The sequence below is a fragment of the Camellia sinensis genome, chromosome 15, assembly GCF_055761805.1.
Source record: "Camellia sinensis isolate YWXY chromosome 15, ASM5576180v1, whole genome shotgun sequence".
NCBI lineage: Eukaryota > Viridiplantae > Streptophyta > Magnoliopsida > Ericales > Theaceae > Camellia > Camellia sinensis.
Window position 1 is genome coordinate 29,923,669 of NC_138975.1, and position 15,488 is coordinate 29,939,156.

Consider the following 15,488-nt stretch of genomic DNA (forward strand, 5'->3'; position numbering starts at 1 on the left):
GACAAAGAGTATAGTTAGTTTAGTTTAAACCTATTTTTCCTTAACCTTTTGGTATGATGATGTTGAGAGTGGAATGAACAAGAGCCTAATTATAAAGGTTTCTTCATTTTCATTTTGGTTTCAGTTTGAGAGTGGAATTGTTGTCATTGTCTTGTGAAGTAATATTTTCCTGTCATTGTCTTTTGAATGTTGCAAACATATTGACAACAAATTAAAGGCATTGTTTGAGAGTGGAATGAAATTGTTGTCATTGTCCTATGAAGTAATATTTTCCTGTCATAGAGGAGATATTATATAAATTTTTCTTTCCTCTCATTGCAATAGACAATTGTTACTAACAATTATATATAATTTGTTCCTCAATGGGTTTGAATCATTAATTTTTGAAATTCCTCGCTCCTCTTTCATTGTTGATTCATTGTTTTTCCCAATTACCAAATAGAAATTTCCGACTCTAAGAGCAGGAACTGAACTCATTCTCACCAAGGTAATCTCTTTCTCCTTCTCCTTCTGCTCTGTTTTGTTACCCACAAAAGGTACAAAATAAAAACATTTGATTTTTGGTATTATGGATTTTTAATTCTTGGAACTCTAGAAAATGAAAACCTCAACATCATTTTGATAGGTAAGAAAATCCACCATTTTGATAGCAATTTGTTAGAAACCTTTTTTTATTCTTCAAGTCACTGCCTCACTTCTTAGGGGTTTGTTTGGTTGCTCACTTTTAATTCTGAATAATTTGAACTGCTAATCCCAAATCTTGACAAAACTTCACCTTTTTGAAACATTCATATATGTGGATGTATGCTTAAGTATATGGTTGTAATCTTTGTTTGAAAAAAATAGTACAGTTAATTTTATTTAACGAACCTTGAGTTTAATTTTAGTTAGATTTGCCTATTACCATTGATTTCAAGTTTGATTCTTTTTTTGTTGCCTACTAATTGTTATACATAATGTTTTAACTAGAAAATGAGTTATACATTATCACAAGGATGGAAACTCAAAGGAGCGTGATCATCTAAAAATGGATACTTCACACAAGGTAAGCTTTAATTGTTTTAAAATCTAATTTTGTTTGGTTTTACAGCCTTCAAAAATTCTTCTTCCTTATAACAAGACTCTCTTAGTCTTAATAAATAAAATTCAAAAATGTTTCATGCCTCCTTTTCCCCCACCCCCTTTGACCCCCCCTCTCTCTCATTGGTTACATTTTCTTTTTCTTTTTTCTTTTTTTCCTGCTCCTCCAATCACCACCCGCCACGTGTCTGTGGGGTTGTGGGGGTGGTGATTAGAGGGGGTCTTTATCATGACTCAATAAAATTATTCACTCCCCTTACAAAATTTGATTTTAATTCTATTTGGAGGTTTGTATGATTTATCGGTATTTTCAATTGGTCTATCTATACTATTATTTGCTTTTCTATTCATTTGTTTACTTTAGTAATGCATACATATGTCTATTTTCACTTCACCATTGAATGACATAGTTCAATTGACCATAATAGTTATGTTCAATTCTTCTTAATTCATAACTATTGATTTTACTATTTCTCATATGTATTTTGATGCGATTTTTCATGTTACAGTTTCTTTTGATGCAATTATTCTTCATTGCAATTTCTTTCCATTTCTCATATGCATTTTGATATGATTTTTCAAAGCTATTGGTTTTTTGAAGCGAATTTAAGCGAGTGATTTTGTTGCAGGTGACTAATCCATATTAGAAACATTGGATTACGTTGTTTCTATTTGTGTGTCGTTGGTTGGTTCTCTCATGCTATTTATTTTTATTATTTTTTTTTTTGGGGGGGGGGTAGCTAGGATCAAAAGGGTTACTGGTTATAATACTAATTAAATAACATTCTTTTATTGAAGGTTATCCCATTCTAACTTGCTATAGCATATAGATGTGTCATTTTGACGTGGATAAAAATCTAAAATTTGTTATTTGGACTTTAATTTTATCAAATATTTCTAGATTCTTTGTTTATGCTACATTCAAATATATAATTCATTTTTTGGACTTTAATTTTGAAATTTGCTATTTGAAATTTATAAATGTTTTTGCTAATTCAATTTGTAGAAACAATTTCAGTTTTTTATATGTGAAGTTTTAAATTGGAGTGGTATTACCATTTTGAATTGATTTATTACAATTGAGTTTCGTAGCACGTGATACCAACAAAATTGTTGGCAGTGCCTTCAGGCACGGGTTATCCCTAATACACTTATATAGCACATTCCAAACAACTTGAGGCTCATACTAAAAACATCATTTCTAAATTGTGGCAAGTAATTATAAACAAATTAATAATTCATATGCAACTATCCAGGTCATTAGAATAAATTTATGGTGATATTTTAGAAATTTTAAGTAATTTTAAGATAAATTACAAATACATCTTTTAAAATTTGTTTAAAATATAGCTTCATGTGATATGAAAATTACAAATATCCCTTATTAGAATTTTTTATTTAATAGAATCAACTAATTGCTCTCTTGTACAATGATAAAATTACTAGAATTATTAATTGAAATAAATTTTTGATATCATTGAAACTATTAATTGACTTGATGATTTATTAATAAAATGAGTAATTTATTATGAAATTAGAAATTTCAATGGACGGAATACGAGGGGTAAATCGTATTTGAAACAAATCTGAAGAGTGTATTCAAATTTGTTTCAGAATTCAATCTTTGTAATTTGTAAACATGAGAAATACATAAATTGGGGAAATGAGGATTCTCTGTTACCGAGAAATCCATGTCCACCAGATGAGAATTTTGCCCACCTTTATGCATTTGTTGTTTCAAGTTTAAGCCACCAACTTAAATCAACACCCCCTAAAAAAAATTATTCAAATAGTCCTAAAATATCATTTTAATACATTGACATTGTGATTAAAAAAAAAAAACACACACACACACAACCAAGTCAACAATCAAACAATCAATTTACTGGGGAAAAAAAAAATCAACTTTTGATGTCAAATGTGCCCTAGTGTAGAAATTATTAGGTGAATCAAGAATTTCAACATGGTTGCATGCTCATTGAGTTATTAATAACACATATTCAAATTATTTCAATTTTTTCTACATGCTCCTATTATTAAATGAATACATAGTCACGTGCCCTTGTATCTATGGTTTTCTTAGTTGATTTTCTTATATAGTTCAATGAAAAATAAGGACTCCACACTTGTTTTTAAATTATTGTCTAGCAAGAAAATATGGTCAAAGATATAAATTTATAGGGTGTGGCTTCTCTCATGTTGGGGCTAAAACTGGACTAAATAGTCCAATCAACAGGATCGTGACACATCAACAGATATAGCAATCAAAGGTTGAGATTCGGCCACACATGTAGAGTTTTAACTCTTACATCAAACGGCATCGTTTTGTATTAACGGAGGATCACAAACTAACGTTGAGGGCTTTTCATCGTCATCTTCTGGTGAGACTTCTCATCTTCACGCTCAAAAGCAATAGGTGATTTTTTTCGCGCTAAAAAACGATAGTGATTGTTTTTCTAGAAATTTTCTCTCCTCACCAAAAATCTTCATTCGTAAAAAATGAGTGGATGAATCAATGTGTACTGAAGCTTTTGAACCTCCATGGATGAGAGATTTGTTGGGACCAAACAGGTGATTTGTATGCTCTGTCTCTCAATAGCTAGTGTTATAGGAGTTTATAAGTTCATAATATACATACACACACACATATATATAGGGATATATATTGTATATCTGTGGCTTCTTTTTTTTCTTTACCAGATGTTCACATGGTTTATATAACTTTTGTGAATGTACCTATATACAATAACTTCTATACTTCTGGGACTAATTTATAATTTTTCCAATCAATTTGATAGGTGTAACTTTTTATTTAGAAAATATCATAGGTATTTATGTTCTCAATTATGTGTTCACTAGAAACTATATAAAAAGAACGTGGTAAGGTTATATTACTGTGAATGATTTCATAATATAATTTATTTTGTTGTTGAAAATTAAAATAAGGATGCCAATCCAAACCTCAATATACCAGATTACAAACCCCGAAGAGGTTTGGAGTTTGATTCATTGGATGATGCAAAAAAATTTTACAATGAGTTCGGAAGGATTACTGGTTTCAGTGTTCGAATTGAATACTCTAACACATGCAAAAAAACAGAGAGGATCACTTCTAGGAGGTTTGTTTGTTCGAAAGAAGGGTTCCGACGTGAAGACAATAGGGATATCAAAACTAAAAAGCCGCATCAAGAGACAAGAACTGGTTGCAAGGCCCTTATGACAGTTGTATTGAATAAAAAGAGCCAAAAATATGAGGTTACTGATTTTTTTGATGATCACAATCACCCACTTCATATTCAAGAATGTGTCCATTTGATGCCTTCGCAACGAAAAATTACAAAAGCTCAAGCAATTGAAGCTGATTTGGCAGAGGCCTCTGGGATTAGATTACGATCATCGTTTGAGCTTGCATTTCGGCAAACAGGGGGATGGGAATGTCTTGGTTTTACTCGCCAAGATTTGAAAAACTATCTTTGGACCAAACGACAACGGGACTTGAAGTTTGGGGAAGCTGGAAGTTCATTGGCGTATTTCGCGGACAAATCAATGAAAGATTCTTCATTTCACTTTAATATGCAATTAGATGTTGAAGAACAAATTACTAACATCTTTTGGGCTGATCCGAAAATGATAATTGACTATAGTGTGTTTGGGGATTTTGTTAGTTTTGACACAACATATAGAACCCATAAGGATTATCGTCCGTTAGCAGTTTTTTTGGGGTTTAACAATTATAGAAAGAGTGTTATATTTGGGGCTGCACTTCTCTATGATGAAACTGTTGCCTCGTTTGAATGGTCATTTAGGAGTTTCTTGGATTCTATGTCGGGAAAGAAACCGAAAACATTTTTCACCGATCAAGACCCTGCTATGGCAAAGGCTATTTCGTTGGTTATGCCTAGCACATTCCATAGAATATGCACGTGGCATATGAAGCAAAATGCAATTAAGCACTTGGGAAGTAAATATGTAGGTGATCATGGTGGGATTGGTGCCAAGCTTAGTAAATTCATTTACAATTATGAGGATGAGGAAAGCTTTTGCATTGCTTGGGAAGAAATGCTTGATAGATTTGATGTTCATGATAATAGTTGGTTGCCTACTATATATGGGGTGAGGGAAAAATGGGCAAAGCCTTATGTTATGACAGTTTGGTCGGCTTGGGCTGATACTACATAGGTAAGTGAAAGCTTCAATGCCAAGCTTCGTAATTTCTTGCAATCGGACTTAGGAATAGTGCATTTCTTTAAGCATTTTGAAAGGGTTGTTGATGATATTAACCACATAGAGTTGGAATGTGAATATGCTTCTCGTCAAAAGCTGCCGAGAATCGGATTACCCGTTCCCATGTTGATTAATACAGGAGATTTTTACACAAACCAGATTTTTGAATTATTCAAGATAGAATATTTGAATAGCTTGCATGCTTTTGCTTGGAAACAAGATGACAGTAACCTTTCACATGACTACATGGTCAAGATACCTGATGAGCCTATGGTTCGTGAAGTAAAAGCCAACCCACAAGGCCCTCAAGTGTCATGCTTTGAAAGATGTGGAATTTTGTGAGATGTGGAATTTTGTGTTCCCATGCTTTGAAAGGCCTTGACATGATGAACATCAAAGAGATACCAGAATCTTACTTGTTGAAGAGATGGGCAAAAAAAGCCAAAGATGGATTGGTGCAAGAAAATAATAGGTGTGTAGCTAAACAAGTTATGACTGATTTGGATATGAATTCTCGTTATAGAATGTTGTGCCCGAGTTTGATTAAGTTGGGTTGTCGTGCGGCTGAAAGCAAAGAAACTACATGCATGCTTATGAAAAATTCTATTGAAATGGAAAAAAAGATTGATGATGTCTTAAGCAAACAAGCTAGTGTGAACGAACAAGAAATGATGCTCATGCACCTTCATGTCCACAAAAATCAAGTGAAAAGGTTGCAGAAGAAAATCAACCTCATAACCCACATGTTTTTAAAGCGAAGGGGTTAAAAAAAAAGGAGGGTTTGGGGAAGGGTAGGCCGAAAAAAAGGCCTAAGAGTTGGGTTGAATTGCAACCCAAAGTAAAGAAAAGTAGACGCAAAATGGGATCTCAATCAGCCCCTCAGCCGTCTATTACAGATTCTACAATACATGTTAAAGGTTATTTTCTGTTTATAAATGTTTTCTTTCTTAATCATACACTTCTTATTGATTTTATATAAATTTGCATAATATAGGATAATATGCCTCTTTATGTGCCTGCGTTCGAAGATAAGAACATGGATCAAAGTCCTCTCTATCCACAGGGTGTTGAGATGCCCAATTCCATGTCATGGATGATCCCAGAAACACCTCAAGCTTGGAACCATCTTTCATTCACTCATTTGTTACAGGTGAAAATGAGTTTTACTGAAGTTTAATTATTTGGTTTTATACAACTTATATTATTCATGTCAAGACTGCATAGTTTTGATTTGTTTTATGACACATTACTTTCTTTTTTGATGTAGGAGTCCTTACTTTGTCCTTCAATTGAAGATTCTAAAGGATCCTCAAGCGCACAATATAGTAAATTCATCGGACTTCAGTGAAACTAGTTTAGACAATTTTTGTAAAAGAATTTTTTGATAATGGCCTTTTTTGAGATCTTAGACAACAACATGCGTGTTATTTACAGTGGCCTTTTGTTCTTGGTTATGCTTTTCATGTGCTTTTGATGTTGATTATGGGGAAGGTTGTTGATAGCAAAGAATTATTTTTGTAAGTAAATATCAGCAACAATATTTCTGCAAAATTGGAGATAATAACACTTTGTAATTGTGTATGGATGGAGGAGATGCCTAACTTCCTTTTTTAAGTTGCTACTGCTGAAACAAATTTTGCTTTGTAATTGGTTTTTGGACTCATGGCCACCATCAAAAAAGGGAGGAAAAAAAAAACCATATGTACTCTGCTTTTTCATTAACATAGTTGAACAAGCACAACATTGTATATATTATATATATACAAAAAAAAAAAAAAAAATCCTGGTGCCTCTCCAAATTCATTTATAATTTGTACTCTGTTTTAGAACTGTTATTCACATAATTGAATTTCAAAACTAGATATAGATATAACCTTTGTATTATATGCACAAAGTGGCTGCATTTTGACTTGATTCAACATTTTCCCTTTTGGCAGCGTGAACTTTTACCATTGCACCAAGCAGTGCCTTTATTTGATAAGCAAGGCAACACTTCAGAAATAATTGTCACTTACCAATGGTTTGTACTTTTAGGCGTACAGATTTGACTTGCCACTAAACAAGTTTAGTTGAATTCAATTCTTAAATCCTGATCATGAATTGCAAAATTTATATCAAATGTGATTTTAATGACAGAAGTCTTGAATGATACTAATTTTCTGTTCCCAATTCCAGCCCAGCAATCAACTTCCGTGTTTATGTTGGTTGTCTATCTACAATGATGTGCTTGGGATTGGTTGTATATTTTTTATTTAAGCTTTGTTTATAAGATAATTTGCAATGAATTTTAAAAAATGTATCATTTTTCATGTAGTTGTTCTACATTTTGAACTTTCTACTTCTTTTTGTGTTTGTATTTTTTTTAATCTAGATGTTTATAGCTGTTCCTTTTTCTGCAAAAATATTTATATGCTGTTCTGGTTTCTAATATTTTTCTTTTGTGCTTCCTATATAAAGGACTGAATCTGAAATGATTCTTATATTTCTGATGCCTTCAGTTGTACAGTTAGACCCATGTTTCTTTTCTATAACAGTTATATGGATTTTGTTACCCTTCTTGCATAAAAATTATAAGCTACAACTTTTGGATGAGATTTATAATTTATACAATCTTTGAATCTCTTTTTCACTATTTTTAGTCATTAAAGAGAATGAAATTATGGGAGAAATTCTTACAAATGCTTTGACTTGGTTTTTGTTTAGTTGCTTGCACAGGCTGGGAAGAAAATTTTTGGTTCTTTGAACAGAGATAATGATATGCTGAGTATAGATGATGGGGGATCTGATGCAACTAGTGCTTGTGAAAGCTATGCTAATATTCCAGAGTGGGTACAGTTGCTGGAACCTGTTAGAAAGTTGCCCACAAATGTGGGAGCCCGAATAAGGAAGTGTGTATACAGTGCTTTGGAGAAAGGTCCGCTAGATTGGGCAAAGAAAATATTGGAGCATTCAATCAGCAAGGAAGTTTATAAAGGAAATGCTTTTGGACCGACAAAGTTGATATTTCTTGATAATCACTCTCTTCTGTAGTTGTTGATGAAATTCCTGTAGGATGTTGATAAATAAACAGTATGGGTATGTGCTTTATTAATTGGCATGTAGAGTAGTTTTTGCACTTCTGACTGATTGATTTGTTTCCTTCAGATATGTTGCTATGTTGTCAGAGTTTGTTATGCACCCTACTATCCTTGTGCTTTTAATTCTTTTTTCTATGTTAGATATATGTCCAATTGGTGTTTCTTCTCTAGGACATGTCAATCCTTTTTGGGTTAAAAAAACTACTGGTTGTATTCCTTGGAATGAACCACTACCTTGCCCTTTAGAAAAGAAAAAAATGCTTTAATTATTAGTTATATATACACTCCAACTGGTGCCTCTCAACAGTCCCTTGTCAAAATCCTCTTTGTGCTCAAAATTGTTCACTAGGAACCTTTTCCATGGTTTACCATAGGCAGAGATTCCCCCAAACCTGCAAAACAAATTATAATCAGTGAACTCTAAACCCAAAACACAAAAACAAATCATTTTTGTCTATAATATTTTCTAAATAAAAGTTACAATTTTTATCAAATTTATTGAAAATATCATATAATATTTTCTATGGAATGTGCCAGGCATAACCAACGAAATAGCCTTTGCCATAGCAGGGTCTTGATCGGTGAAAAATGTTTTCGGTTTCTTTCCCGACATAGAATCCAAGAAACTCCTAAATGACCATTCAAACGAGGCAACAGTTTCATCATAGAGAAGTGCAGCCCCAAATATAACACTCTTTCTATAATTGTTAAACCCCAAAAAAACTGCTAACGGACGATAATCCTTATGGGTTCTATATGTTGTGTCAAAACTAACAAAATCCCCAAACACACTATAGTCAATTATCATTTTCGGATCAACCCAAAAGATGTTAGTAATTTGTTCTTCAACATCTAATTGCATATTAAAGTGAAATGAAGAATCTTTCATTGATTTGTCCGCGAAATACGCCAATGAACTTCCAGCTTCCCCAAACTTCAAGTCCCGTTGTCGTTTGGTCCAAAGATAGTTTTTCAAATCTTGGCGAGTAAAACCAAGACATTCCCTTCCCCCTGTTTGCCGAAATGCAAGCTCAAACGATGATCGTAATCTAATCCCAGAGGCCTCTGCCAAATCAGCTTCAATTGCTTGAGCTTTTGTAATTTTTCGTTGCGAAGGCATCAAATGGACACATTCTTGAATATGAAGTGGGTGATTGTGATCATCAAAAAAATCAGTAACCTCATATTTTTGGCTCTTTTTATTCAATACAACTGTCATAAGGGCCTTGCAACCAGTTCTTGTCTCTTGATGCGGCTTTTTAGTTTTGATATCCCTATTGTCTTCACGTCGGAACCCTTCTTTCGAACAAACAAACCTCCTAGAAGTGATCCTCTCTGTTTTTTTTGCATGTGTTAGAGTATTCAATTCGAACACTGAAACCAGTAATCCTTCCGAACTCATTGTAAAATTTTTTTGCATCATCCAATGAATCAAACTCCAAACCTCTTCGGGGTTTGTAATCTGGTATATTGAGGTTTGGATTGGCATCCCTATTTTAATTTTCAACAACAAAATAAATTATATTATGAAATCATTCACAGTAATATAACCTTACCATGTTCTTTTTATATAGTTTCTAGTGAACACATAATTGAGAACATAAATACCTATGATATTTTCTAAATAAAAAGTTACACCTATCAAATTGATTGGAAAAATTATAAATTAGTCCCAGAAGTATAGAAGTTATTGTATATAGGTACATTCACAAAAGTTATATAAACCATGTGAACATCTGGTAAAGAAAAAAAAGAAGCCACAGATATACAATATATATCCCTATATATATGTGTGTGTATGTATATTATGAACTTATAAACTCCTATAACACTAGCTATTGAGAGACAGAACATACAAATCACCTGTTTGGTCCCAACAAATCTCTCATCCATGGAGGTTCAAAAGCTTCAGTACACATTGATTCATCTACTCATTTTTTACGAATGAAGATTCTTGGTGAGGAGAGAAAATTTCTAGAAAAACAATCACTATCATTTTTTAGCGTGAAAAAAATCACCTATTGCTTTTGAGCATGAAGATGAGAAGTCTCACCAGAAGATGACGATGAAAAGCCCTCAACGTTAGTTTGTGATCCTCCGTTAATACAAAACAATGCCGTTTGATGTAAGAGTTAAGACTCTACATGTGTGGCTGAATCTCAACCTTTGATTGCTATATCTGTTGATGTGTCACGATCCTATTGATTGGACTGTTTAGTCCAGTTTTAGCCCCAACATGAGAGAAGTCACACCCATTTATATAGTATTGCTAGCAAAAGGAAAAAAAGACCCCCCCCCCCCTCCGGCGGTTCTTTTCTATTGTCATCCTTAGGTTTCATGTGACTACAATTAAATTGTTAGCTTTTTTTAAAAAAAAAAAAAACTTATTTTTGTCTTTTTGAAAAATTTTAATTTTGAGTATAGAAAAAATTTACTTTTAAGGTCTGCCTCAATTAGGCGATTCTTAAAAAAAATAAAAAAATCAAAGTTCACTATTAACAAAAATAAGTCATATTTGATCAAAATTTGGTTTATTTTATCTTTTCTGAACATATTTTTTGAATTTTAAAATAACCTAGTCAAGACTGAAATAAAAAATAATAAAAAAGGACATAATTTACAATAAAAAAATGAAAAATTCACTGAAGAAAAACACGAGATGAATTTAAAAACGGCAACAATGATGCTTTTTTTTTTTTTAGAATCATCTAAAAAAAAAAGGAGCTTTTTGTAGATATATAATTTGACGAGGAAAAGAAAGAAGAAAGAGAAATGAAAATACTTCTTATTGGTTTTTTTATGATTAACTAAATAGAAAAATGATTTTTTTGAAAAATATCTATCAATTTTTCTTTATTTTTAAAGGAAATTTAACTCTATTAGTTTTCGTCCTTTTCACTTTTTGTTTTAATATTTTTTTTTTTAATAAATACAAACTTTAAACTTCAAACATAGCATAATGGTCCTATAAAGGTTTTCATAGGAACCTAACATTAAACAAACAAAACAAAATAATTGTTTAGTTGATTTTGTGATTTTTTTTAAAAAATAAATTAATATAACAAAAATAAACATAAAAAAGACATATTTATTTTAGTTCCAAAAACGAAAAACTATATGAAAATAATAATTGTTTTCATATATATATTTTTTTACCAAACAATATTTTAAAAATATTTTTAACAGTATACCATATTTTTATTTTACATTTTAGCCTATCTCGTGTATAATAATTGTTTATATATATATATATATATATATTTACCAAATTATGTGGGTGTTTGGGAAATTATTTTAGTAAGTTAAAATTTTTATATTTGGGAAGATGATTATATTTTGCAATGGATATGATGTTTATGAGAGAAAAAATAAAATGATTATAGGTTTGATATGACATTTTGTCTTATTAGTTATTTTAGCTTATTTTTTCTTTTTGTGAATTTTAACCTAAATTAGGCTAAGAGCATCTCCAACAGTAATAGGCATTTTACCTATCTAAATATTACTATAAAATATATATTTTATTTTACCTATCAACTATTTCATATTTCTACTCCACCCATGCTCTTTATTTTAGCTATTTATCTAAATACTATTAATTTTAGAAAATGCCACATTAGCAACAAAGATGGAGGGAAATGATCCTAATGATTAAATTCATTTTACCTAGCCTTGAAGGCTAACTACATGTAGCTAGTAAATATGAGTTGAGCTAAAATGTCTAATTATATGCTTAGTGCATTAAAGTTGAAAAAAATGAGTTATACTAGGCATTTTAACTAACAAGCATTATATATCTAGTGGGTTGGAGATGCTCTAAAATCCCACTTCCCAAACATATATTTTAAAAAATAGTTTTTAACAGTATATCAATTTTTTTTCTCACTTTTTTAGCCTGTCTCATATATACAAATCTAAAAAGTAAATTGTTTCAAAGTTTATTAAATTTTTTTTAAATATTCAAAATAAACCCAGAAAATCTACTATTTTTTTGCTTATTTTTATCTTTTCTAGATTTTTTTGAAATTTTTTCTTTTTTTTAATTTTTCAATGAATAATATTATACAAACAAAAAAAAAATTATACATAATAATTTGGTTAATTATAAATCTTTCACTTCAAAATAAAATAACATTGAAGATGAGTTTATTTATAATAATGACATTATCATATTATTTTTATAAGATTTTATATATAAATAAAAAAATTCAAATCATCCCGTTGAGTAAAATCTAAAAATATATAAAAAAAAAAAAAAAATTGAAAATTAAAAAAAACCCCCAAATACCGACTTAGAAAAGTCTAGGAGAATATACAAGGTAGTGTTTTCCTCCCTCCCAAAAATAATTACTAACTCATAGAAAAATGGAAAATTTACCCATAAGTCCTAGTTTTTGAAACGTTGAACCATTTAGTTCTAAAAGTTTTCTTATGCTCCATTTAGTCCCATTTTTACATCAACATGATGTGAATGATGTAAATGATCTGATGTTTCATTCTATAATTTCAAAATTTATTGAAATCTGATGAACATTAGATGTTTTTCATCCTATATTTTCAAACATTATTAAAATTTGATGAACATTAGATGTTTGAAATCCAATGTTTGTAACATGACTCTGATGTTATTAACATTGTATCTGATGTTATTAACATTGTAATGGGACCTTTCAGTCTATAAGAAAACTTTTAGGACTAAACAGTGCATAAGTTATTAATTTGGGATTTATTGGTGCATCCCCCTAGAAAAATATGATTTTAATTTTTAACATTTATAAAATTTATCATTAATTTAGAATTATTTTTATAAATGTACATTGACCTGTTAATTCTCAAAAAATTTATCTCTTGCGTTGTGTTTGATTGAAGAATTTGAAAAATGATTTGAAAAAGAAAGGAAAAAATAGATGAAATATGAATAAAATATATTTATATTTTACTTAATTTTATATATATTTTTCTTTTTATTTTTAAACCTCTTCTCAAATTTTCCAATCAAACACAATGTAATTCAACCAAACAATTTACGGTGGTATTACATACACCAATTAGTGTATCAATACTAGTTATGATATTATTATTGACCCCACTCATTAATTATATTACAAATTTTAAAAATTTCTTAAATTATGTCGCATCGTCAATTGGTAAATTGATGAATACATAGGGCATGTTTGATTGGGTAGATTAGAGTATAGGATTGAGATTATTAATCCATGGGTCCAATTATCCTATGTTTGTTTTAACATTTTGGTTTAGAATTATTAATCCAATGGATAATTAATTCAACAAATTTGTAGGATTATTAGTAATGGGATAAGAGCACAATTATTAATCCAATAGATATTAATCTAATTGAATAATGAATATCACACTAATTTAATAGGATCATTAATACTTCACTATTAATCTTATGAATCAAATATAACTATATAGAGTAATGCTAGAGACCCCAAATATTCTATCAAAAATTTTATCAAATGTCTCACATGGGTGTGGGACCCATACAATGTGGGTCCCATGTGAATCCCACACCCATGTGAGACATTTGATAAAATTTTTAATAGAATTTTTGAGACCTCTAATATTTTTGTAACTATATATTGTTATTCAACAATTTAGATTCCTTTTCTATCCTTTCGTAATCCATCTTTCTAACCAAGTCACGTGTAGAAGCGGAGTTGCAAGACGCGTGGTGCACTACGATTAGCTATACCGATAGGGGTTACCATTCTCACAAGTGTTAAAGGTCCAAAGTACCACGCGTCAGTCAGCTATCCGCCACTAAACTTCCACGTGTGGCAACCTCCCAATATACACTATTTAGAGTTTTCTCTATTTATTAAAAAAATTAATTTGTTAAACTCAGGAAAAAGAATATTATAATGAGGAAAATATTTTTAAATATAATATTCTTCATAATGTCATGATAGGGGTATATATAAAAAATAGAAAAAATTAGTGCAAGATCACTAATTTTGAGTAATAAAAGAGATCTAATATATATATATATATATATTTTATTAGTTAAGGTCCCTCACCACTAACCTAGCCAACTCTCTCTCTCATCTTGATGTTCATGGCCCAATCTGGACTAATGATCATATCGCTAGTGGCTTGTTTGACCATAGAATTCACTATCTTTGCTTCGTATTTCAAACCTTGTAAATGTCGAAGACGATCGAAATTTAAGAATCTAATCAACAATGCATTTTTTCAGTGAGATCACGACTAAATCCAGAGAGGCAACAACTCTTTGCTTCGAATTTCAAACTATGTGAATGCTTGAGACGATCGAAATCTAAGAATCTAATCAACAGTACACTTTTTCGGCAAGATCATAACTAAATCCAAAGAGGCACCGATTCAATTTGAGTAGATCAAGCCGAAATCCAAAACCAAAGTAAAAAAATTTGCTAACTCAAAAATGAAAAACAAATCGAAGGGTCTTTAGACCACATTTCTCTCATCTGTCTTTAATAATCTATTATCTCTCTTGTTCTCTTTATGTGTGAAAATTATAAATTTGTTTGTGGTTCAAATTTCTCTGTGATTGAAATTTTTTGTGAAGTCGAAATTTCTCTTTGGATAGTCGAAATTTCTCTCATCTCTCTTTAATAATACTCTCTCTCTCTCTCTCTCTCTGTATACGAAAGCCATAACTTTATCTATGATTCAAATTTCTCTGTGGTTTAAATTTTTATTTGTGATTTTTCTCTGGATTAGATGTATGGATTGAAAAATTAATTGGAATTGTGTTCAAATATGATTTTCTGTGTTTTTGTGGAATAGCTAGCAATTTTCTGTGTGTTTAACATGTTTATAAGTTTGTAATTTTCTCTGAATTTTTATTTGTAGTTTATAATTTTCTCTGTACATGCAAGTATGTGATGATCAAAGAAGATCAACATGGCAAAGAAATTTTCTCTGGTTTGAACTCAGAGAAATTTCAATTTTCTCTGGTTTAAACCTAGTGAAATTCTTTGGGAAGTCTAGAATTTCTTTGAAAAGAATTTCTCTAGGAAGTCCAGAGAATTTTTTTGGGATTGAAATTTCTCTGGATTGATATTGAAGGATCTTAAACATTATGAAAATATTAGATGTCCT

The 15,488-nt window shown here is 30.7% G+C and overlaps 2 protein-coding genes across 2 annotated transcripts; one reads left to right on the top strand and one right to left on the bottom strand.

Annotated features, from left to right (window-relative positions):
• The first annotated feature begins 3,621 nt into the window (after positions 1-3,621).
• LOC145812889 (protein FAR1-RELATED SEQUENCE 5-like) lies at positions 3,622-6,652 on the top strand. The gene is made up of 5 exons (XM_082908119.1): positions 3,622-3,651; positions 4,027-5,229; positions 5,332-5,577; positions 6,299-6,454; positions 6,572-6,652. Exons 1-5 carry the CDS (start codon positions 3,622-3,624, stop codon positions 6,650-6,652), a joined length of 1,716 nt encoding a protein of 571 aa, XP_082764245.1.
• Positions 6,653-8,726: 2,074 nt separating this feature from the next.
• On the bottom strand, positions 8,727-9,783 carry LOC114288694 (protein FAR1-RELATED SEQUENCE 5-like). The gene is made up of 2 exons (XM_082908120.1): positions 8,916-9,783; positions 8,727-8,773 (listed from the first exon to the last, which is right to left on the bottom strand). Exons 1-2 carry the CDS (start codon positions 9,781-9,783, stop codon positions 8,727-8,729), a joined length of 915 nt encoding a protein of 304 aa, XP_082764246.1.
• Between the last annotated feature and the right edge of the window lie 5,705 nt (positions 9,784-15,488).

Bases quoted from the DNA above. Each gene is read 5' to 3' on its own strand.
- LOC145812889 (XM_082908119.1), top strand. From the start codon at position 3,622: ATGGATGAGAGATTTGTTGGGACCAAACAG. The intron at 5,230-5,331 runs GTTTGGTCGGCT...CATTTCTTTAAG, and splicing joins CAAAGCCTTATGTTATGACA to CATTTTGAAAGGGTTGTTGA. The intron at 5,578-6,298 runs GTTCGTGAAGTA...TGCATAATATAG, and splicing joins AGATACCTGATGAGCCTATG to GATAATATGCCTCTTTATGT.
- LOC114288694 (XM_082908120.1), bottom strand. From the start codon at position 9,783: ATGAGTTCGGAAGGATTACTGGTTTCAGTGTTCGAATTGAATACTCTA. The intron at 8,774-8,915 runs GCACATTCCATA...TTTGTTTTGCAG, and splicing joins TATTTCGTTGGTTATGCCTG to GTTTGGGGGAATCTCTGCCT.